General features: G+C 44.5%; 1 protein-coding gene across 1 annotated transcript; it reads left to right on the top strand.

Moving 5' to 3' along the window:
- Window positions 1-341: 341 nt before the first annotated feature.
- On the top strand, window positions 342-11,056 carry CNOT9 (CCR4-NOT transcription complex subunit 9). The gene is made up of 7 exons (XM_056861543.1): window positions 342-539; window positions 1,138-1,253; window positions 2,856-2,965; window positions 6,146-6,255; window positions 7,055-7,153; window positions 9,650-9,741; window positions 10,441-11,056. Exons 1-7 carry the CDS (start codon window positions 498-500, stop codon window positions 10,607-10,609), a joined length of 738 nt encoding a protein of 245 aa, XP_056717521.1. The 5' UTR covers window positions 342-497; the 3' UTR covers window positions 10,610-11,056.
- The last annotated feature ends 10,886 nt before the right edge of the window (window positions 11,057-21,942 follow it).

Genomic DNA, 21,942 nt, shown 5'->3' with positions numbered 1-21,942 from the left:
CATGAAAGCGAGTCCTTTTTTCCGTGCCTGAATATTTTGACTCGTAGCCTTGCAGTTGGCAGGATGTTTCACGGCACGGGTCCCACACTGGCTCTTGTCGGAGGCGTCATTGTGGCGCGGAGGGAGGGAGGGAGGGAGGGAGGGAGGGCGGGGCGGCGGCTCCCTTCCCCTTCCCTTCCCTTCCCTCGCCTTGATTGAAGCCCGTTAACGGAAGCCGGGCGGTCCGCCCCCCCCCCCGCCGCCCCCCCAGTTTACTTGAGCGTGTCTACCGATTACTCCTGCTTGTCCTTGGCACTTTCTATGAGGCAATATTAACAACTTGATTTTTATTGATCTTAAGTCTTGTTCTTCATTCAAAGCCTGTGCCCACAGCACTGGCTCAGGTTGATCGAGAGAAGATTTATCAGTGGATTAATGAGCTTTCCAGCCCCGAGACTCGTGAAAATGCCCTGCTGGAGCTTAGTAAGAAGCGCGAGTCAGTCCCTGATCTAGCTCCAATGCTGTGGCACTCCTTTGGCACAATCGCAGCACTCTTACAGGTGGGCGAGAGGCTTCCTTTGACTGAAACAGCCATTCCATGTGACCCTGTGAACCATTTATCAGACACCAGCCTCTGTTTATGTCTGCCCTACGGTTTGGTATTCTTAGCAGCTAAATGAATGAGCTGTGATTCAGAAGGTCCAAATCACGTGTCTGCCCGTTACTGCCTTTCAGATTTAGCCTGATCTTAATAGGATATAATACTGGCACATGCTACTTTGAATCCTGACAGTACTATTTAAACGCCTAACGTTGAAATACCCTAGAAATTCTGTCTCTTAACCCGTTATCATCTGTCCTGGAAGACAGCAGTGAAGAACTTCAACCACCCTAAGTGGTGACATTTTGCACATTATAATTGTAGCCACAGGAATGGTTAGATGCATTTGTATTGCAGCTATTCTGTAGAAACCTTTGAGCTCCTGCAACTAGCTCTGCACAATCTGTGCATGCAGCCTACTTAAAATTCTCTGTCAAAATGAAATGTTGGTCAAAATGATGTTAGTCATTACAACTTGTGGGTATTGGAGGATGGATAAGAGGATATAAGCATTCCCATGCAAACATGCTTTTTCTTCTCCACCACCACCATCCCAGGAAATTGTAAATATCTACCCATCTATAAATCCACCAACTTTGACAGCTCACCAGTCCAACAGAGTCTGCAATGCTCTGGCGCTCCTGCAGTGTGTTGCATCCCATCCAGAAACCAGGTAAGTATGGTCTATGTGCTGGTTCTCTGGAAAAACCGTTGTTTGGCCAACAAGCTTTATGCCTGAGATGAGGGGAAAGAAATGCCAGCTGAGCCTGTGGTCGCTTTCCTCTGACAGTGCAAATAACAGATCTTAGACATGGCTTCAAAGCTGCACAGATTTCCATATTGCCTGAAAGGATGCCTGTCTCATAATGTGAGTTCCCCTTCGCTAGGCCAATTAGGCACAAACTGCACAATTGGTTCCCAGTGGTACTTTTTATTATCTTTTTAAAAGCAGGCTTTTGTGCTGCATGGCAAGCCATATGTTAAGAATGTCTAGTTAAATTAGGTGGAACCAAAACCTTGTACAGGAATATGAAAAAAAACCTTATAAAATTCATTTGGGGTGTATTCATTATCCCAAGCCAAATTTCCATTTATCCTGGGGTAGTAAAATGTTACAAAAAATCCCTCTGAGAGAGCCAGCATGGTGTAGTGGTTAAGACGGTGGCTTTGCGCGGTGGAGTCTGATCTGGAGAACCGGGTTCGATTCCCCACTCCTCCACATGAGCGGCGGAGGCTAATCTGGTGAACTGGGTTGGTTTCCCCACTCCAGTACACTAAGCCAGCTGGGTGACCTTGGGCCAATCAGGACTCTCTCAGCCCCACCTACCTCACAGGCTTTGTGGGGAGGAAGGGAAGGTGACTGTAAGCCGGTTTGATTCTCCCTTAAGTGGTAGAAAAAATCGGCATATAAAAAACAACTCTTCTTCTCTGTGGAGGCAGAGGGCTGTGAATTCACAAGGTTGAATGTTCATTTTTAAATAAGACCGCAAATATACACGCACACACCACATATTAACACACACCAACTTTGTTGCTTATAAAACTGCTTTTAAAGAAAATTGAAAAAACACTATGTTTTTAAACAGAAGATGTTACAGAATGAAACTGTCATAAGCTGCGATGAAAAACATTGTTATTAATCAGTTACATTCTGGAATTATTTTCCTTCCCAATAACATATCTGTCTATGGTAAGGTAAATGTTCTCTAGTGAAAACCCACTGTTTGTGCCAACCTTCTGACAACTATACATTTCACTTCAATGTTTCCATGAATCAGATTTTCTTTGCAGAAGTCATAGACCATTTTTTATTCCAACACATTACATTGGTTGGGGTCAAAAAGGACCCCGGTGGTAAAATCAACAGTTTTTTTTTTTTAGGGGGGGGGGGGGAAATGACCCCATGTGCTTTTTCTTTTTACAGAAAGAAAGCTAAGTGGTAAGTGACTACAGTTAGGATTGTGTACCAGTGTACAGGTGACAGTGTCTTACTGGATTCAAGTCTAACTGGGGGATGTTGTTCACCAATGTGCTAGAGACAGTGTCTCAGAATGATAAAGATGTGCAGCCACTTCTCTAAATATTGGCCAAAAAGTCCAAAAGAGGTAGATTTTTTCCCTTCTTGTAGCACTTGTGTGCACAGGTGGGTGGTGAATCTAGCCAATCATATTTTTTGCCTCTGAGAAGTTAGCACAAATTTAGGAATAGTGTTGGTAGATTGTGTCTATTCAGTGTTTGCGTTTTGCTCAGAAGCCATTTTTCTCCCCTTCTCTAGGTCAGCCTTCCTTGCTGCTCACATCCCCCTTTTCTTGTATCCCTTCTTGCATACTGTTAGCAAGACTCGCCCCTTTGAGTATCTGCGACTTACCAGTCTTGGAGTAATTGGTAAGTAGCTACTCTGGCGCTAGGAATATTGTTGACTCTCTCTTGAGAAACTGAATCGTTTGGTTTCTTCAGTTAGAAGCAGTTTTCTTCCAGGATTTATTTTCCTAATTAATTTGGGACAATATAGAGTGTCTGGTTTGTATCCAGCAAACCATGATTGGTGTGAAGATGCAGGAAGTCTTCTGCTGCAGCCCACAGAGTCCCCTGAACCTTCAGAAACAGGGTGCAATTTCTACAGAGGGAGGGGGGAGTCAATTAAAATGTGTTCCCCACCAATTGACAGGCACTTGTGACGATAGGATACAAGCCCTTGCAGTTTGGTAATTTGACACTTAGAGGAGCTTGGAGCTTCTGATTACTAAGGTCAGCCCAACCTGTCCAAGCATGCACTTAATTGAGCTTTGTAAATTAAAAAACAATCTGCAGTACTCCATGAAATTTAAGGATCTTTTATTTATAGACTCAGGAGTAGCTTGTTAAAATATTCTTTGTGTTGGACTAGTTTTGAAGAATATTTGGAAACTTCATCTGGTAAAAAATCCACAAGGCAGGGATTGAAAATCAGAACTCTGTTGCAACTGCACTTCACCCAGGTACTTTTTAGGTCCAGTTCAAACTGATGTTTACCCTGACTGTGATGGGCTTTGTGTAGGTCATATATACTCAAAAGTACCCTCATTCATGTCACTTGAGAGGGCTGCTTTAATTGCACATCAAATCTGTCATGGTTTGTAGCAGGGTCTCCTAGGGAGATTTAACATTCTAGAAATACATTTGACTTTATCAGTAGTTAGAAACTATTGTAGAATATTTCCTTCCATTTGGGAGCTTTTTGTATTAACAGTTATAGCTTAGATTATTGTGAGTGTGTGTTTGGTAGGGTGGTGAACAGGGCATTTAGTCGTCCTGGCTCTTTTGGTTAATGGTGAAGGTGAGCCCCAGATTGAATATCACTGAACTAAACAGAAAGCATAATTTGAACTGGGCATAAAAAGTGTGAATTTTATACCAGAACAAGCTGGCTGCAGAGAAGACAGTAAAACTACTGTCACATGGTAGACACCTGGGGAAAAGTTGGCCACAATAGGTGGTGGAGATTTTTTTAACCCTTTCTCCATAGCCAGCTTGCTCTCCACCAGGTACAGTGGTGATTTCTAGCCTTAGCTGCTGTGTTTCATGGGGAAGAGAGAACAGGAAGTCAGACAGGGTAGCCCATTTTCCCTCCCACCAGACATACAAGGGCTGGTTAGTGTTCAAAAGTGGCAGCCCTGCATGCTCAGTGGGTTTGCACTTGGGTGGCCAAAATTCACACGGGGGGGGGGAAGGCTACGAGGTCTTAACAGGGAAAAAATGTATTTGCTTTGAAGCCCTTGATCAACAGAAGCTCAGTCCTGCTGGTTCTTGATCACTTTCTGTCTGTTCTCCAAACTGTTCTCCTGTACAGAGAGAATGAGTCATTAAGTAAAACTTTGGGGGTTACCACATTATGTATTCCCAGCGATGTATTAAGAGTTTGAAAATGTTATAAAAAACATCGCTTTAAAAGGATTTTTGGATGCCACGGCTAAAAAATGGTTGGAAGACGTCTTCACAGCTAAAGGGGCCAAACAAAGTGCAAACAGTATTTTTTATAAGTTTCAAACTCTTAATACATCGGTGGGAATACATAGAAAGTGCGAACAGTTGTATAACATTTTCAAACTCTTAATACATTGCTGGGAATACATAATGCGGTAACCCCCCTTAAGAGGAAGAAGAGTGTTGTAGCATGTTAAGAATGCCCCTTTGTGGCCCAGACAAGGGCCAGTTATCTATTTAGACTAACATAATGAGAACCGTTACATGAGAACCAAGAACAGCAGTCTTGCACCATTTCCATCATCCTTTTAAAAAATGAAATGATACTACCGGTAGTATTTAGTTGGGTTTCTGTTAGTTCTGCTTATTTCCTATAATTTTGCTTGTGTTGCTAATTATGATTAGATGTGGTCTAGAGGTGCAAAAATAAAATTCAGGAAAATTTGGATTCAAGTATATTGGACCTGAAAATTTTTGGGATTCCTGAATTTTCCCAAATACCCATACTGGTATGTTTTTTTCCCAGGGGGATCTGAAAAAATTTGGCTCCATCATAACCTATGGGGAATCTTTCCAGGGGTTAAAAGCCCCCGAGCCTCAGAAAGATTCCCATAGCCCCAAAAAGATTCCCATAAAGCGGGGGGGGGGGTTAAACTTTAAAGCCCTCCATTACAGCCTATGGGGAGTCTTTCTGGGGCTCTGGGGGGGTTGCTGCTGTTTAAAGTGTGTGTGTAAAGTGCCTTCAAGTCGCAGCCGACTTATGGCGACCCCTTTTGGGATTTTCATGGCAAGAGACTAACAGAGGTGGTTTGCCAGTGCCTTCCTCTGCACAGCAATCCTGGTATTCCTTGGTGGTCTCCCATCCAAATACTAAACAGGGCTGACTCTGCTTAGCTTCTGAGATCTGACGAGATCAGGCTAGCCTGGGCCATCCAGGTCAGGGCGCTGTTTAAAGTAGAGGCACCAAATTTGCAGCACAGCTGCTGGTGACTTTCCTTACAAGAACCCCCAAGTTTGGTAACGATTGGGTCAAATGGAGGAAAAATGGGGGTCCATAAAATTGGACCCCCTTATCCAATCTTTACCAAACTTGGAGGTTCTTGTAAAGAGAGTCACTAGTAGCTTCGCTGAAAATTTGGTGCCTCTGCCTGAAATAATAATCCCCCTCCAGACCCCAGAAAGATTCCCCATAGACTATAATGGAGAAGAGGGGGTTAAACTTTCGAGAGCTTGATGTGAATGTGCCAAAGCAGTTTTTTTCCTTTTAAAGGGGGTTGTACCTGGTGATCCCGAAAAAAACCAATTTTTTCCGGCTTTTTCAGGTTCGGGATTTGCAGGCCACTGTTTAAAGGTGCCTTATTTTCAATTCGGCTTTGATGAATGCACACCCCTAATGTGGTCTACAAGCAGGGAGGCTTGGGTTCAAAGCTTCACTCTGCCATGAAGTTCACTGGGTAACCTTGGGTAACCTTCTCCCCAACCTGCCCAACAGGGTGGTTGTGAGGGTAAAATGAAGCGAGGAGGTCATGTATGCTCCCCAAAGCTGTTTAGACAAAGGGTGGATAGATATATTAAAAATAAATATGTAAGTATTTTTTGTAGGGGCCCTGGTGAAGACAGATGAGCAAGAAGTAATCAACTTCTTACTGACAACGGAAATTATCCCTTTGTGCTTACGCATCATGGAGTCTGGCAGCGAACTTTCCAAAACGGTATTGCTTTTAGTGTAATTAACTGGTTGTAGTTTCTTGGATGCTTTTTCTTTACTTTCCAATGCATCATGTACATCATGTTCCTGCCTGCAGCAAAGTTGCCACACAAAGGTTAGTTGGCTATTTCTCTCCAGGGGCCAATTGCAGATGTATCCTCTCCAAATTGCCATGATGGCTTCTTTCCCATTTTGTACTGTGTTTTCATCCAAGATGCTTTTATAGTTGCCTCAGCACCTGAGCACCATGCAACTTCAAACCAAATTATTCTCAGGATCTATTAAAAAAGAAATAATTGTTTCAGCATCACCTGAATTATGTGGACGTGTGTGCTTCATACAACCCTAGATATTCTTTGTGCCCCACTTCATGCTCTTGATTCCCTTCTATTTTTCATCCTTACATCAAGTAACTGATTTTAGTGACAGTAGAACAGCTGGTAACCAGCCTACACAGTTGAAGATCGTGTCTCTTCCCCCCCTCCACCCCCATGGTTTAGCTTTTGTTGCCTCTAATCAAAGTGACCAACTAGATTTTCATTTCCTTATCTGTGGTATCAGGCCAGATATCTAGCTCCACCCACTCTCTGTTTTTGTTTTACACCCAGAAACATGAAGTTTGTACTTAATGTCATAGTGGCTAAAACCAACTTTCCTAGGCTAAAATGTTCTTTGACCAATCCTTTCAGGCCTCTAGCTTGACTTAGAGTTTTTAGTATGCTTAGAATGTGAAGACCCATCCAAATATTGTAAACTTAAGCAACTCAAATACTTGTTAATCCCCACTTTCTTCTATCTTTCAGGTTGCAACTTTTATTCTACAGAAGATCCTGTTGGATGATACAGGGCTGGCCTACATCTGTCAGACTTATGAGCGATTTTCTCACGTTGCAATGATATTGGTAGGCTGCTGTGCTTGTAAAGTTCTTTGGGGGAATGAAATAGTCTCTAGGGCAAGATGTAGTAATTACACTTCGGAGCCTTGTAGTAGAAATCTTTTAATCATACTGCAAGACCAGGTTCATTGAGCTTCTGATCTCAAGGAACAAATCTGTGCCAGAGCAATACAGAGCAACACTATTGTACGAAAACTCTGATTGTGTGAAGGCGTTACCTTTCGGGGGAAGCTGTGAGTTCTCAGATAACAGCTGTGATGAAAGTTTCCTGAGATGAGCACCTTTGCAGCGGCTCCTGCTCTTCAACCAATTCTTGTTCTTTCTAGGAATTTGTGCTCTTATCTACACAAAATATTAACTATCAGAGGTCCTAACATCATTAGTTTAGTTCCACAGTTTAAAGAAACTGTAGACATACATAAATATAAAATACAAAAACATAAATAGTCAAAAAGGGCAAGAGTCCAGTAGCACCTTAAAGACTAACAAAAATATTTTCTGGTAGGGTATGAGCTTTCGTGAGCCACAGCTCACTTCTTCAGATACAGCTAGAATGTGAATCCATCGGTCTTTAAGTAGAGGAACAGTATGTAAATGTGAATAGCAGGCTTGATTGGATTAGGTGTGATATGCAGAAGAGTCTGTGATGTCCAGGGGAGAGATGGGTGTGGAGAAATCAGCATTGGTAATGGGCCATGAATGCAAGGTCTTTATTCAGCCCAGGTAAATGCATTGACTTTAGTTTGACTATCAACTGTAATTCAGCAGTTTCTCTTTTCAATCTCCCTTTAAAATTCCTTTGTAAGAGAACTGCTACTCTTAAATCTGCAACAGAATGTCCTGGAAGGTTGAAATGTTCACCCACTGGTTTTTGAATATTGTGGTTTCTGATGTCAGACTTATGTCCATTTAATCTTTGTCTAAGAGACTGACCTGTTTGTCCAATGTAGATTGTGGAAGGGCATTGCTGGCATGTGATGGCATAAATCACAGAAGATGAGCAGGAATATGAACCTGAGATAGTATGGCTGACATTGGTGGGTCCAGAGATGGTGTTCCTAGAATCTATATGAGGGCAAAGTTGGCACCTTCGTTTGTTAACCTTGGTGCCAACTTTGCCCTCATATAGATTCTAGGAACACCATCTCTGGACCCACCAATGTCAGCCATACTATCTCAGGTTCATATTCCTGCTCATCTTCTAATGTGATTTATGCCATCACATGCCAGCAATGCCTTTCCACAATCTACATTGGACAAACAGGTCAGTCTCTTAGACAAAGATTAAATGGACATAAGTCTGACATCAGAAACCACAATATTCAAAAACCAGTGGGTGAACATTTCAACCTTCCAGGACATTCTGTTGCAGATTTAAGAGTAGCGGTTCTCTTACAAAGGAATTTCAAAGGGAGATTGGAAAGAGAAACTGCTGAATTACAGTTGATATTCAAACTAAAGTCAATGCATTTACCTGGGCTGAATAAAGACCTTGCATTCATGGCCCATTACCAATGCTGATTTCTCCACACCCATCTCTCCCCTGGACATCACAGACTCTTCTGCATATCACACCTAATCCCATCAAGCCTGCTATTCACATTTACATACTGTTCCTCTACTTAAAGACAGATGGATTCACATTCTAGCTGTATCTGAAGAAGTGAGCTGTGGCTCACGAAAGCTCATACCCTACCAGAAAATATTTTTGTTAGTCTTTAAGGTGCTACTGGACTCTTGCCCTTTTTGACTACTGCAAACAGACTAACACGGCTACCCACTGTGAAAAAACATAAATAGTCCTGGCTGTGCAAGCAGTATTTTGTTGCACGAGCATATCGTTTCCTTAGATAGTTGGCTGTACTTCCATTAATAAACACTACAATGTTGCTTCCATGTCCAATTGGGATACTTTGTTTTTTTTATTGTACTTTACAAGCGCTGCTTAATAAAGCCCTTGAAATATAAAAGGAGTGGGAGTAGAAAGGTAGTGACTGATTTTGGGTACCTCTGTTTTTGTTTTTACGTGCAAGACAATTTGAGTAACTACAGTTATGTGCTGGATAATTGAGTGTTGGGTTTTGGCACAGGAGAGTGCCGTGATCTAGTTGAAGGCAGAGCTTGCTGTATCAAAAATATTTGTCCTGCAGTCTTATGTTCCAACCTGTGCAGAGTCAAGGCGTTGCTCTCAATTTGCATTTCCACAGAGTTGATATAAGTGAGACAGAATTGGCCAGAGAAATTTAAAGAATTGTTATATACCCAGGAAATTGATGCCACCTTTCCAGATTCCAAATAGGGCTCCGAATTGCCATGCTAGCTTTTGTTTTGTTTTCCGTATAGGGCTAGAACAGAGATCCCAGGCTCCTCACCAATGATCATTTCAAGGAAAGTGAATGTTATCTAGGCAAGCACAAGTGGCAAGGAAGGATGCAGCCAAATACACTTTAGTTTTCAAGAAGTTCCCCTATTCAAATTTTCTGTCATGGTTTTTTATCCCAGGGTAAAATGGTCCTGCAACTTTCCAAGGAGCCTTCTGCCCGGCTGCTGAAACATGTGGTCCGTTGCTACCTTCGCCTTTCTGATAATCCAAGGTAGACACCTTAGAAGTTTTTAGAAGTCTGTTGGCAGGGATGGAGGAATCAGTGTTTCCTTGTGGAATTGTGGCCGGGAGCGCTCAGCAGTGCCTAGTAGGGAACAGCAGGCCTAAATCCTACTTTTCCACAGAAAATATTTATCTGGTGGCTTTCGTACAGTTGCCTAACTAACCCCCAATTGGGGTCTTGCTGGCTTCTTCAGTCCTTTTCACAGATATTCTGCACACTGAAATAAGTTGAATTGGGACCTGATCCTGCAAGTGGTGGTATAGTTTACACACACGAGTTGAATAAAACTCGATTCCTGGTTTAACACCACTCGTAATATTGTAGAGAATGACTCTCCTTTTCCCCGCCTCCAAATTCTGAACATTTCTGCATTTATTTAGGCAGCCATTCGTCCTTTTCCCCTCTCATCACTTGATTCTCAGATTTCCATGTTCCATCAGAACATAAAGGCTGTTAGCCTTCTTCTGTAGGTCTTGTTCTGATGTTCAGTAGATAACTTGGGAAGGATGGGGAAGAGGAATACTAGTTAGGTGGAGGGGGAAGATTATGTTGTTGGTTGGCGTAGATGGGTTTTAACATTAAGGACAGCTACTGGCATAGCCTAAAGTATTCCAGAGGGGGGCTAGCTCCCCTCTTGTCCATGTGAGTTTATTTGTTGGCTCCTCTCTTTCTTGTCTCCTGATGTAGGGCACGGGAAGCCCTCAGGCAGTGCCTTCCTGACCAGCTGAAAGACACCACTTTTGCCCAAGTTCTGAAAGATGACACCACCACCAAGCGTTGGCTGGCCCAGCTGGTCAAGAATCTGCAGGAAGGCCAAGTCACTGACCCTAGGGGCATTCCCCTTCCTTCACAGTGACAACCAAGGAGGCGACAGAATCCAGGAGGAAACAGCTCAGGTTTACAGAGAGCCAGGAACCAATGACCTCTTCCAGATCCTGTCAGGCATGGGTGGGCAGCTCCTTGGACTGTCAGCAGCCATCTGGACGGCAGCCCATTCTATAGCAACTTTTCACCATGCCTCTGAGGATTATGACACCAGCAAACACAGTTGGGACACGGAAGCCCTTTTCTCGAGTGTGGGTTTCATCGCAATCATCAGTTGAGCACCAAATTTGGCAGGACCTCTGACAACAGCATGTCTCCCTGTCTGGTTCAGCGTGGCAGGCTTGGGAAGTGTTCCTCAGTTTCCTTGTTATTCAGTGTTTACATGTGAGTTTAATAAAGGTTGGTCTGGTCATTTGACCCTCTTAGGAGTACCTTTTGAGCTACACCTAGCCTAAACAGAAGGCCTGTTTACCTCTTTCCAACTGGGAACAGTACTTTTCAAAGAGGAGCCCCTTTGTTCCTTAGAGAGATAACTATTGGGGCTGGGCACCTTTGAGTTCTAACTCCCAGGGGAGTGGGACAGTATAATATATCCTCAGCTTCTTAATTTTTTCCTGGTTGTTTGGAAGGCAGTGATTTCCTGGACTGCATTTCCTTGGCCAAGTATTAGAGCAGTCCCTGCCTCTGTGACTGTATTTGAACCAGTGTCAAATGTTTCACTGATCCACTTCCACTTCCTTCTTTCTTGGTATGATCCAGAATGCCACCAAAACATTACTGTTCAGACTGTGTCAGAGGGGAGAGGTTATTGCATGCATGCCATGGCTCAGCACCACCAAGCCATACAGCCTTCATTTGGTTGTGACCAATGCCTCTGGTTAGTATAGGGTTAAAGCTAGGGGTGAGCAGACAGCACAGGGACCAAGAGCTATTTCAGACAGTGAGTAAATGCTGCAGGTATTTCAGCCTTGCTGGCTGACACTGGAAAGCATCATGGCTGTAATAAGGGCTCTCGCGCTCTTCATCCTCTTCTTGCTGCTAGGCTAAGTGCATCCAGTTCATCATCTTGAACCTAACCCCACTTGTTGGCATCTGCCTTGGCGGAGATTAAGCAGTCTGCAAAGGCAGCCTTTTGTCTGGTCTCTGAGAACAGAAGGACAATAAAAAGGGGAGGGGGTTTGGAGAAGAAATAATCCTGGCTGCCTTGTCAGTTGCACAACAACATTGAAAGCAGGTGGCTCCTGGGCCCTTGCCAGATCCCTTGGCCTCAGCACCTGCTGCTGCTGCTGCTGCTTTGGGTAGGAACATATCTTCCCTTTTTTAAGTTTTGCTGATGGCTGGCCAGGCCAGGCCAGGCCAAGAGTGTCTTAACTCTTCCCGCTCTACATGAACTGCTTTTGCTCTTGCAGCGGCTCCCAGTTTTATAACAGCCTTGTCTTTCCACCCCTGCCTTGAGTGGACTTTACCAACAGCTTATATTTTGTAACTTGAATAAAAAATAAGCCAAATGAATCTGGATCCTCTTTGACTTAATGTCTTGGGGGGGAGGGGGGCATGGAGGGTTATAGGAGACATAAGGAAGCATCTCTACGAAACCTTGCTTTCACCATGGAGTGGCAGTGTAACCTCTGTACAGAGGGAGAGGAATTAGATTCAGTTTTGGACATGTTGCCCTCTTCATAGCTGGGATGGAAGGGGTTGTGTTGTGGCTGGTTCACTTGGGTGGAGGCTATTCCTATCCACAGCTATGAAATGGGCTCAATGGTGCTGTGTAGATGTCAGCAGCATCTTTTTGGTGCTCAAGGAAGCAAATGTAGTAAAAAGCAAATGAGGACCCCTAGTGACCTCCAGCATTCACTTTATATTTATTTATTTATTTATTAGATTTATAACCCGCCCTCCTCAGCCGAGGCTAGGCTCAGGGCGGGTAACAACGTTAAAACAATAAAATATATTAAAACTGTAAAATCATCTCAAATTATTCTAAAATCATTAACACAAGGCGCCGTATAATATAGTACCTGCTAGAGCAGAGTGCCTTCCAATTGGGTCAGTATCCCCCCATAATTCAGTAGATAGTTATAAAAAGGGGGGAAGGAGTAGGGAGGCCAGCATTGATATTACCTGCAGCCATTCTCAGTCGTAGGCCTGCTGGGATAGCTGTCCTACAGGCCCTGCGGAACTCTCAGATCCCACAGGGCCCTGATGTTACTAGGCAGAGCATTCCACCAGGACGGAGCCAGGGCCGAGAAAGCCCTGGCTCTTGTCTACTTCCCAGTTCAACTAAGAAAACTATATAGGGAAAGCAAGATGTAGTTTGTCTGAATCGTCTGCCTTCCCTTCCTCTTCCCCCTCCTTGACCCCATCGTTGTTTCAGTGTTAAGGGTCCCAACTGGAATTTTAAAGCTAATAAGGTTTTAACTATAATTTATATATTGTATACTATTTTAATTGATTGTGTTCCTGGTAGTTAGTCGCCCTGAACCTGACTATAGTCAGGAAAGGGGTGGGATCGAAATTGAATAAAATAGATAAAAATAAAATATTCAGCAAGGCTGTAATTTGAAAACACTGACTCAACATCAGGGTATATGCCCAGTTTTCTCGCTCTGAGAGAGAAGGGCATCTGTGATTGGTGTTTCGGCATCGCTTGCTTCGGGAGGCAGGACTTAAAAGAATTTTTACTCCCACTTCCTGTCTCCTGGGAAACGCCCCCCTTCCTCTCCAGTTCTTTCCTGCCTCGCTTACCGGGAGAGCGTGTTTTTTCACAGCTCTGCCTCAGCTATAGGAAAGTTTACTAATTTCTACTTTATCTTCATTCTGCCTTTCCCCTCCCTTGTTCCAAGTACCCTTGTGATCTGTCCCACCTCTATATCTCTACTTACCTATATCTCTTCTTATATAGAAGGCTTTTGTGGGGGGGGGGAATTGGAGCAGACGTTCCCACCAAAACAAAATGGCGTCGGATCGCTCCGATCTCTTCATCGTCCAAGACGATTTGGATTTCTCCCTTTTAAAACTGGTGTCTGATAGGGAGCAGCCCTCCTGTAGTCAGGTGGCAGGCTCTAAAGGTAAAGAGAAAAAAGACAAGCCGGGTACAAGAAAAAGAAAGCCGGGTCGGCGCACGGCAAAGCAGCGAAACGTCTTCTCGCTGCCTCCCGGGTCCATAGACCCCCAAAGGTTTCAAAATTGAGCGCAGATCCTCCTCAGCCTCTAAGCGCTCAGGGACACACAGCGGCTACGTCCACTCCGTTCCCAACCGGTGCCACAGAGCACACAACGGCCAAGTCCGTTCCGACTCTTAAAGATGGCGCGGAGCACTCAGCGGCGGCGGCTGCTTCTACTCCACAAAATGGCGCCGCCTCGGCTTCACGGGTAACGTAACAGCGGCCGGGCCCCTGGGGGCGGGGGGATTAGATTTTCTAAGGGCCGAACTGGCCGCTCTTATCAGAGACTCCTTCACGGAGGGTTTGAAGATGGTTAACTTCCTCTCGCCCAGCCCCTCCAAGCGCAGGTATTCCCCGGAGGCCTCCTCTGTTAGCCGCAGCGCTGATTTGCCCGCTAAGCGTAGTAAGGATCTGGGCTGGCTTACAAAGCCAGGCCTAAAGGCGTTGCAGGCCTCCTCCTCTCGGCGCCCAAAGGAGCACAATCCAAAGGCCCTCAGGCATCTTCCTCTCGCTCCCTACATGAGCCTGATTCCTCCCCCTTCACCAATGAGGAGGAAGGGGAAAGGGAAGAGGGAGAATTCTCTTCCAGTGAAGAGGAGACAGTCACAGAAAACAAGCAAAATAGGATCTTTAATGCAGATGACTTTCCATCGCTCCTAACTAAAACATTAGCAGCTTTAGATTTATCAGGCTTTAGATTTATCAGAGGAGCCCAACTCCTCCTCTGAGAAAAGGAAGGGGTCAAAGGAGTTCTTTCATATGAATGATGCTCCTTCCAAATGTATTCCTGTCCCAGATTACTTCACAGGACTAGTCAAAGCTGAATAGGCCAAGCCCTTGGGGGGAAAACGAGCCCCTCAAATAACAAAAAAGTTTTACAATTTACCCTCCGCCTCAGCTGATCTACTAAGTGTCCCACCAGTGGAGTCGCCAGTTTCAGCCTTACATTCTACAGATCTGGCCACAGAGGAAGGGCATGTAATGATTAGAGATCCTGTGGATCGCAAGGCTGACCTTGCCTGTAAAAGATCGCATGAAGCCTCGGCCTTAGCAGCTAGTGCTTCTATTACAGCAGCATTAGTCTCCAGAGCGGCTATAGTGTGGGTTAGAAAGCTGGCACAGCTCATACCCGAAGATGATAGAAACGCTTTGGAGGGGGCGTCACGAATCCTCAAAGCCAAGGAGACTTCTTGGCTGACAATTCTCTTGACACCATGTTTTTTTCCGCCAGAGCAATGGCCACCTCTGTGGCTGCTAGGAGAGCCATGTGGATCCGTCCATGGCAAGTTGGACACTGCTCCAAAATTGTTTTAATGGGGTTCCCAGATCAGGGCAACAAGCTGTTTGGAGATTCCTTAGAGCCCATTTTAGTAGAAACTAGGGACAAGAAAAGGGCCCTTCCAAAGGTTCTGAGTCAGGATAATAAACATCACAACCAGACTTCTTTTCGTCCCTTTCATGCAACGCCACATTACAGGCAAGATAATAGGAGAGGTCTGTGGAACTCCCAACATGGTTTCTTTCACAGAGGAGGACGCTATTCCAGGTCATCCCATTTCTCCTCATTCCAGTCTGACAAAGGGGATAAAACCCCTCGCCAACCTAAGCAATGACTCCTTTCCTCAGCCTGTGGGGGGCAGGCTCGAACAGTTCTCGGATCGGTGGGCCTCCTCCCAACTAGATTCCTGGGTGATGAAGATTGTGTCTCTAGGCTATCAGATAGAATTTTTCAAGACCCCCCCTCCAAACCGTGTGGTCCCTTCCCCACGTCCACTGACCAAAGAAAAACAATTGAGAACCATGGCGGCTATAAAACATCTAGCAGATATCCACGCCATCAAAGAGGTCCCTCTCCTAGAAAGTGGATCCGGGATTTATTCTATCTTCACCGTTCCCAAAAGAGATGGCAATTGGTGAGCCATACTCAATTTGAAGTTCCTCAACAAATTTGTCTATCAAAAGAAGTTCGGCATGGAAACGCTGAAGTCTATTTCAGAGGCTCTCAGACCGGGAGACGTCCTTACCTCAGTGGACCTACGGGAAGCGTACCTTCACATCCCAATCCATCCCTCACACTGAACGTTTCTACGCTTCCAGTTTCATCAGCAACACTACCAGTACAGAGCACTTCCATTCGGCTTGACATCTGCTTTGCGGATATTCACCAAGGTGATGATGATAACACTGGTGGTACTAGCACGCGAGAGGGGCATCAGAATTCATGCCTATCTTGACGACCTCTTGATCTGCGCTTCGTCAAGGGAACAGAGTCAAGACCATAAAGCCATAGTCCTACAAATATTGGCCGATCATGGTTTCCTGATGAACTTCGACAAGAGTCAACTGACACCAGTCCAGTACATCCGACATCTAGGGGTCTACATCGACACCTCCAACAACCTCCTCATTCTACCAGAGGGCAAGGTCTCCAAAGTCTGCTCCTTTGCCAAGAAAACGATGGCATCCAAATCATCCAGACTGATGCTGCTGGCAAAGCTGCAAGGACTAATGATATCCTGCATTCCGACGGTACAGTGGGCAAGACTGCATGTGAGACCCCTTCAGAGTTTCCTCTACCTTTACCAGAGGGACATCGCGAAGAAGCGTGACAAGCTGTTGGCAGTCCCGGAGAAGGTAAAGTCCAGTCTTTCCTGGTGGGCGAATCCCAACAGACTTTCCAGAGGCCTTCTATTCATCAGACCCACACCGTTAGAGATGTTCACCGATGCTTGCCTCTCAGGATGGGGGCCACATTGCTTGGCCTACCGGCTCAGGGAATATGGAATTCCTGGGAGAAGAAGCTCCACATCAATGCACTGGAGACCAGAGCAGTGCTGAAGGCCCTGAAATACTTCTCGCCTCTGATCCAAGGAGCGGACCTCCTGATCAGAACAGACAATGTGGCCACGAAGGCTCATATCAACAAACAAGGGGGATCCTGCTCTGCGGTAATCGGAAGAGAAGCCAGACTGTTGATGATCTGGGCCGAAGCCAATCTGTCCTCCATCACGGCGGAGCACATTCAGGGTGACCTGAATGTACAAGCGGACTGGCTCAGCAGGGAGGTCCTGAGTGAAGCCGAGTGGTCTCTCCACCACGATGTGTTCCATCAAATCATCCTACGATTCGTTCGTCCCACGGTGGATCTGTTCGCGGCAAGGGGAAATCAAAAGCTGCCAAGATTCTTCTCAAGGTACAGGCAACATGGTGCGGAACAGGTCGGCTGCACTGGTGACGCAGTGGCCCAACGAGTTCCTTTACGTTTTTCCACTGCTGCAGTTGATACCAAGAGTATTGCGACGCATCCGAGAATTGGCCCCCTATTGGCCTCGACGTCCATGGTTCCCGATTCTGAGGGAACTCTCCATCCAGGACCCTTGGAGACTGCCAGACAAAAAAAACGTCTGGTGACTGAGCTGGTCCCGGCGGTAGTCTTCTAGGAGAGCTCCTAGGAGAATCCGAGATACGCTTTAAATTGGAGTGCTTTTAGCACACCAACCCGGTCCTAAATAGTGGACTGGGATGCAGGAATTCCTCTGCAGCCAGAAGATAGCAGTGTGACTCCCATACTCTCCGAGGGGATTTTTTTAAGTCCCCCGGAGGTGTGGATGCAGTCCTGCTTTGGCACTGAGGGGAGAAGGCATCGCCCCAAGCGTTTTCTTGGCTACCGGCCGAGACCTCCAGCACCTATTACCATCTTAAGAAACATTTAAAGGAAAAATACCTCACTCTCCGAAGTCTAAGTGAGTACAAGAATTCTTTTGATCTTACCGGATATAGAAAATTAACCGGGCTGAAAGTAACTACTGGAAACTCTGCATGCCTCCCCTCCATCGTATAAAGCCTTTTTTGTTAAGATAAATCATCAGATAAAGTGGCAAGGACTTCATCAAATTGATCTGTGGGTAGACAAAACAATCGAACTTCCTGATTGATGTGCAAGGGGCCAATCAGCTTCTGTGATATTTGAGGGGAAAGGAGAATTAAAACCCTCCCTTTTCTCGGTTATGCTACCTTTTCCCGGCTGGGGAAGGTCTTCCATCCACGTCCTCAAAGAGTACAAAGAGAGTTTAATACGGTCCAAGACCAGCATAAAAACATACCAGATATACATACATAACATAACACATATAAAAGTGCATCAAGTGTGAGCCCCTATAACATCTTACAATCTCTCACTCATAAAATCCGTTAAGCGCTTAATTAAAAATATTACATGTTTTGAATTAGTATAAATATAAATATAAAATCGCTCAACCATTAAGTTCGATCCATGCACGCCTGGTCCTCATTGCTTGCCACCCAAATTTGGCCACTTTAAAAGTTATCTCCATATCTTTGTCTGAGAGCATGTTAGAAAGACTAAAGGCTCTGGATTGCCCTGGGAGATCTGATAATACAGAAAGAATGGCTTCTCGTATCTTGTTGTAGATTTTGCATTCAAACTCAACGTGCTCGAGGGTCTCAGTACTCCCATCAGAGCAGGGGCATAATCGTCCTGCATATGGTATCTTTTTGTATCTCCCTTCCAAGACGGCTGAAGGGAGTGCGTTACAACGCATCAGGGTGAAAGCCCTCCTGTATTCTGGACTATCTAAGGTAAGACATCGGGAACACGTTGGTAAGAGTGCTGCAATTGTAGCACATGTTTTTGATTCTACTTAGGTCATGCTGCCTTTCCACGTCCAGAACTCTTTGCCTGATCAGGGCTCTGGCCTGTGGATAGTCCATTGATAGGAGCAGATATTGTGAGAGACCATAGTAGCCTAGTTTTTTCATCAGATTTTTCAACCAGGGGAAAACAAAAGTGTCATATAAAATTAAGTTACCAAGTCCTTTGGGACGTGAAGCTATTTTGAGCCAATAGGAGATCGAGACAATCCACATCCTTGCTTCAATCGTTACTTCCCCTGTCTCCATTCAAATTGCAGCATTAGATACACTGGGAGGGACTTGTAGTACAGCCCTCAGGAATTTGGATTGGATTTTCTCCAACCTGGAGTAATTTGCTGTGTTAATAAGCGGCCCCCCATATAACATTTGGGAAAGGGTTTTGGCTTTATATAACTTAACAGCAGCTGTTACCGAGCGTCCTCCCTTTGTCCAGAAAAAAATTAATATAGCTGCGGCACTTTTTTGGGCATTGGCGGAGACATGGGCTATGTGAGAATTCTTAATCCTGTTGCCTGAAAGACCACACCCAGGTATTTATAGCAGTGTACCTGCTCTATCTTAATCCCATTCAGACTCCAGGAGTGCAGTTTTGGTTTATTGGCAAAGACCATTACTTTAGTTTTTGAGTAATTAACCTCTAGTTGATTGTCAGTGCAATAGATCGCAAGCAGGCGCAATGCCCTGCTGATGCCAATAGATGTTCTAGAAAGAAGAACGGCATCGTCTGCATATAGTAACAGGGGAATGTGCCTATCCACCAGTTTTGGGGGGTGCAGCTCTTGCTTGTTTAAATATGCTGCCATATCGATGTAAAAATTGAACAATAATGGCGCTAGTATGCAGCCCTGTTTGACCCTCTTCCTTGTTACAATGGGATCAGTTAGCTGCCCTTGATGGTTACATCTTACCCGTATTGTGGTTCTTTCATATAGGGCTCGAATCAGAAACAGAAGCCGTCTGTCTATCGTAGAAGCGCTTAGCTTTTCCCAGAGAATGGATCTTGGGATTGAGTCAAACGCCGATTTCAAATCAATAAAAGCTGCATACAGTGAGACAGCAGATTTGGCCGCATACTTTGCAATAAGATGGTCTAGCAACACACAATGATCTATCGTAGAGCGGCCTTCTCTGAAACCCTCCTGCTCTTGTGCTAGGTAATTCCCTTGTTCCAGCCAATCTCTAAGTTTCCACTGAAGATGCTTGGCATAGAGCTTGCTTATGGTACTAAGTAAGGTGATTGGTCTGTAGTTGGAAGGGTCTTCCCTGTTACGTTTTTCATAAATAGGGACGATAATTGCCACCCCCCAATCATTTGGAATTCTGCCAGTTTTGTCAATTGCAGTGAAGAGGGATGCCAACACCGGGGCCCACCATTCCAGATTCCTTTTCAGTAAATCTGTGGGGATCTGATCAATACCTGGGCTTTCCCTAGTTTCAGGGATTCAATGAGCTTCCTTATCTCTGAGGTCTCCACCGCTGGCCATTCTGGAAGATTTCTAATGCTCTCAGCATGATTGTCATTGTGGTCATTATTCTTATATAGAGCCTTAAAATAATTTTCCCACGTAACTGGTAAAATAGTGCAATCAGGTGGTGAGGTGGGCTTTGTACCTGCTGAGATCAGGCGCCAGAATAGGGTGGAATTTTTAAGTTTAGCCGCCTGTCTAATCTGTTCCCAGGCTAAGACGGTGGCTGCCCTCTTTTTGTGTTACCATCCACGTTCTCAAGTTTCATTTTCAAGAACCGGAAGACATCTAGGAATTGCCGTGACTTGCAGAAGCATGTTTGCCGATTGAGGGGATAAGGGAAGTGAAAGAAGAGTGCAGGACCGAAAGGCGTCCCCTTGGTGCATCATCTAAAGGCGTCTCTTTGAAAAACTACAAAACAAGGGACGTCGGAAAGTCCGTGGCTATACTGTTTCCTGTCAACTTCCTGCCTACCTCCGATCTAGAGCGTCTGCAAAAAAACTTGTTGGTTTTTTCAGAAAATTTTCAAACCTCAATATCTACTTCAAACTAAGGACTTCTTGGAAAAAATTCTTAGTGATTATGTTCAACAAAGCCTATTAATCTACCCACACCCATTAAAATCTTTGATTTTGGGCCTGCCAAAACAGCTGTTGAGAAAGGCATTTTGGCAAGAATCTGCCATGGAAAAGTTAATTCAGGATATGTTCAATCTACAAAATGAGACAACTGCAAGGTTCCACGAACAACTGATAAATCAACAAAAGCAGATGCCAGCACTGTTGGAGCAGATGATGACCAAATTTAATATCTCCACCCTGCCAGCAACCCAAAAGGAATGAATTCATAGAAGATGCTGCAGATGTATTCCCAAATACTGCAATATTAGAGAGCTCTCTTGCTGAGGAAGAAGAGAAAGAACACACAACAGACAAAACTCCAATAGCCTTGCCGATTCTAGGAAAGTGCTCGCTACCCTTGCCGATACCAATGGAGCAGAATGTAAGTGATTTCTTCAATTTGCTTGATGAATGGTTCAATACTTACTTGGACAGGAAAACTCGACTTGTTGGGATCTTCCTCTTAGAACTGGATGCGGAAAACATTGCAACTAAGATACGCCTTGACAACTACTCATTTGTGGAAGAGAGCTTACTAACACCTTTTAAGGACCATCTTCGGTGTTTAATGAAAATGATGAAAGGAAGGAGACGTTGGATAACCCGGATAAAGGGATTAGTTTAACTGGCTTTGATGTCTTATGTGGTGAAGATTAATAAATGGAATTGGTTAAAAGGACTGGCCTTATGGATATGGATTGTATTTGATAATAAATTTACTAGCAATATTTCACTGAATTGGTGTTAGGGAGGAAGGGAGAACTTAAAATAAATTAAAAAATTTAATGGAAGTAATTAATGCTACTTTGTTTTACTAATCCTTTTATTATTGTTGTCCTTTTTAACCTTTTTTTCTTATTTCTTTCTGTTTTCTTTTTTGTTATAGTAAGGGATAGATAAATAATGGAAATAAATATTAGGATTAGAAATCTATGCAAAAGAATATACAAATATATTTTGAGATGGAGGAGGGTGTAGGGGAAGTTAACCTATGATTGAATGTAACACTCTTGGCAAATGTTTTCTATCTATTCTGATGTTTATTGTTTGTTTGTATTTGCTGAACTATGTGTTTAATAGTTTAAAAAAAAATGCATATTAAAAAAAAGAGAGAGAGAGACTGCCGGACAAAGAAGATCTTCTTCACCAAGGTCCAATTCTCCATCCCAACCCAGGCTGGTACAAACTGACCGCCTGGACATTGAAAGGAACAGGCTCTTAGAGCTCGGATATGCTACAGATATCACCGAAACCATCTTGGCAGCCAGGAGACCCTCCACGGTCAGAATATACAATACCTCGTGGAAGGCCTTCGCAAGGTGGAGCCACAGCAAGCACGTCAACCCCCTAAAACCAACCATATCCAATATTCTTTCCTTCCTGCAGGACGGGCGCAAGCAAGGGTTGAAGGTCTCTATGCTCCGTAGACAGCTGGCG

This window comes from Euleptes europaea, chromosome 15 (genome assembly GCF_029931775.1).
Source record: "Euleptes europaea isolate rEulEur1 chromosome 15, rEulEur1.hap1, whole genome shotgun sequence".
Lineage (NCBI taxonomy): Eukaryota > Metazoa > Chordata > Lepidosauria > Squamata > Sphaerodactylidae > Euleptes > Euleptes europaea.
The sequence above is the reverse complement of the archived record's forward strand: the minus strand, read 5'-3'. Positions and strand labels throughout refer to the sequence as shown.

Excerpts from the sequence above, each read along its gene's own strand:
- CNOT9 (XM_056861543.1), top strand. The coding sequence starts at position 498 with ATGCTGTGGCACTCCTTTGGCACAATCGCAGCACTCTTACAG. Across the intron at positions 540-1,137 it reads CAATCGCAGCACTCTTACAG|GAAATTGTAAATATCTACCC; the intron begins GTGGGCGAGAGG and ends CCACCATCCCAG. Across the intron at positions 9,742-10,440 it reads CGCCTTTCTGATAATCCAAG|GGCACGGGAAGCCCTCAGGC; the intron begins GTAGACACCTTA and ends CTCCTGATGTAG.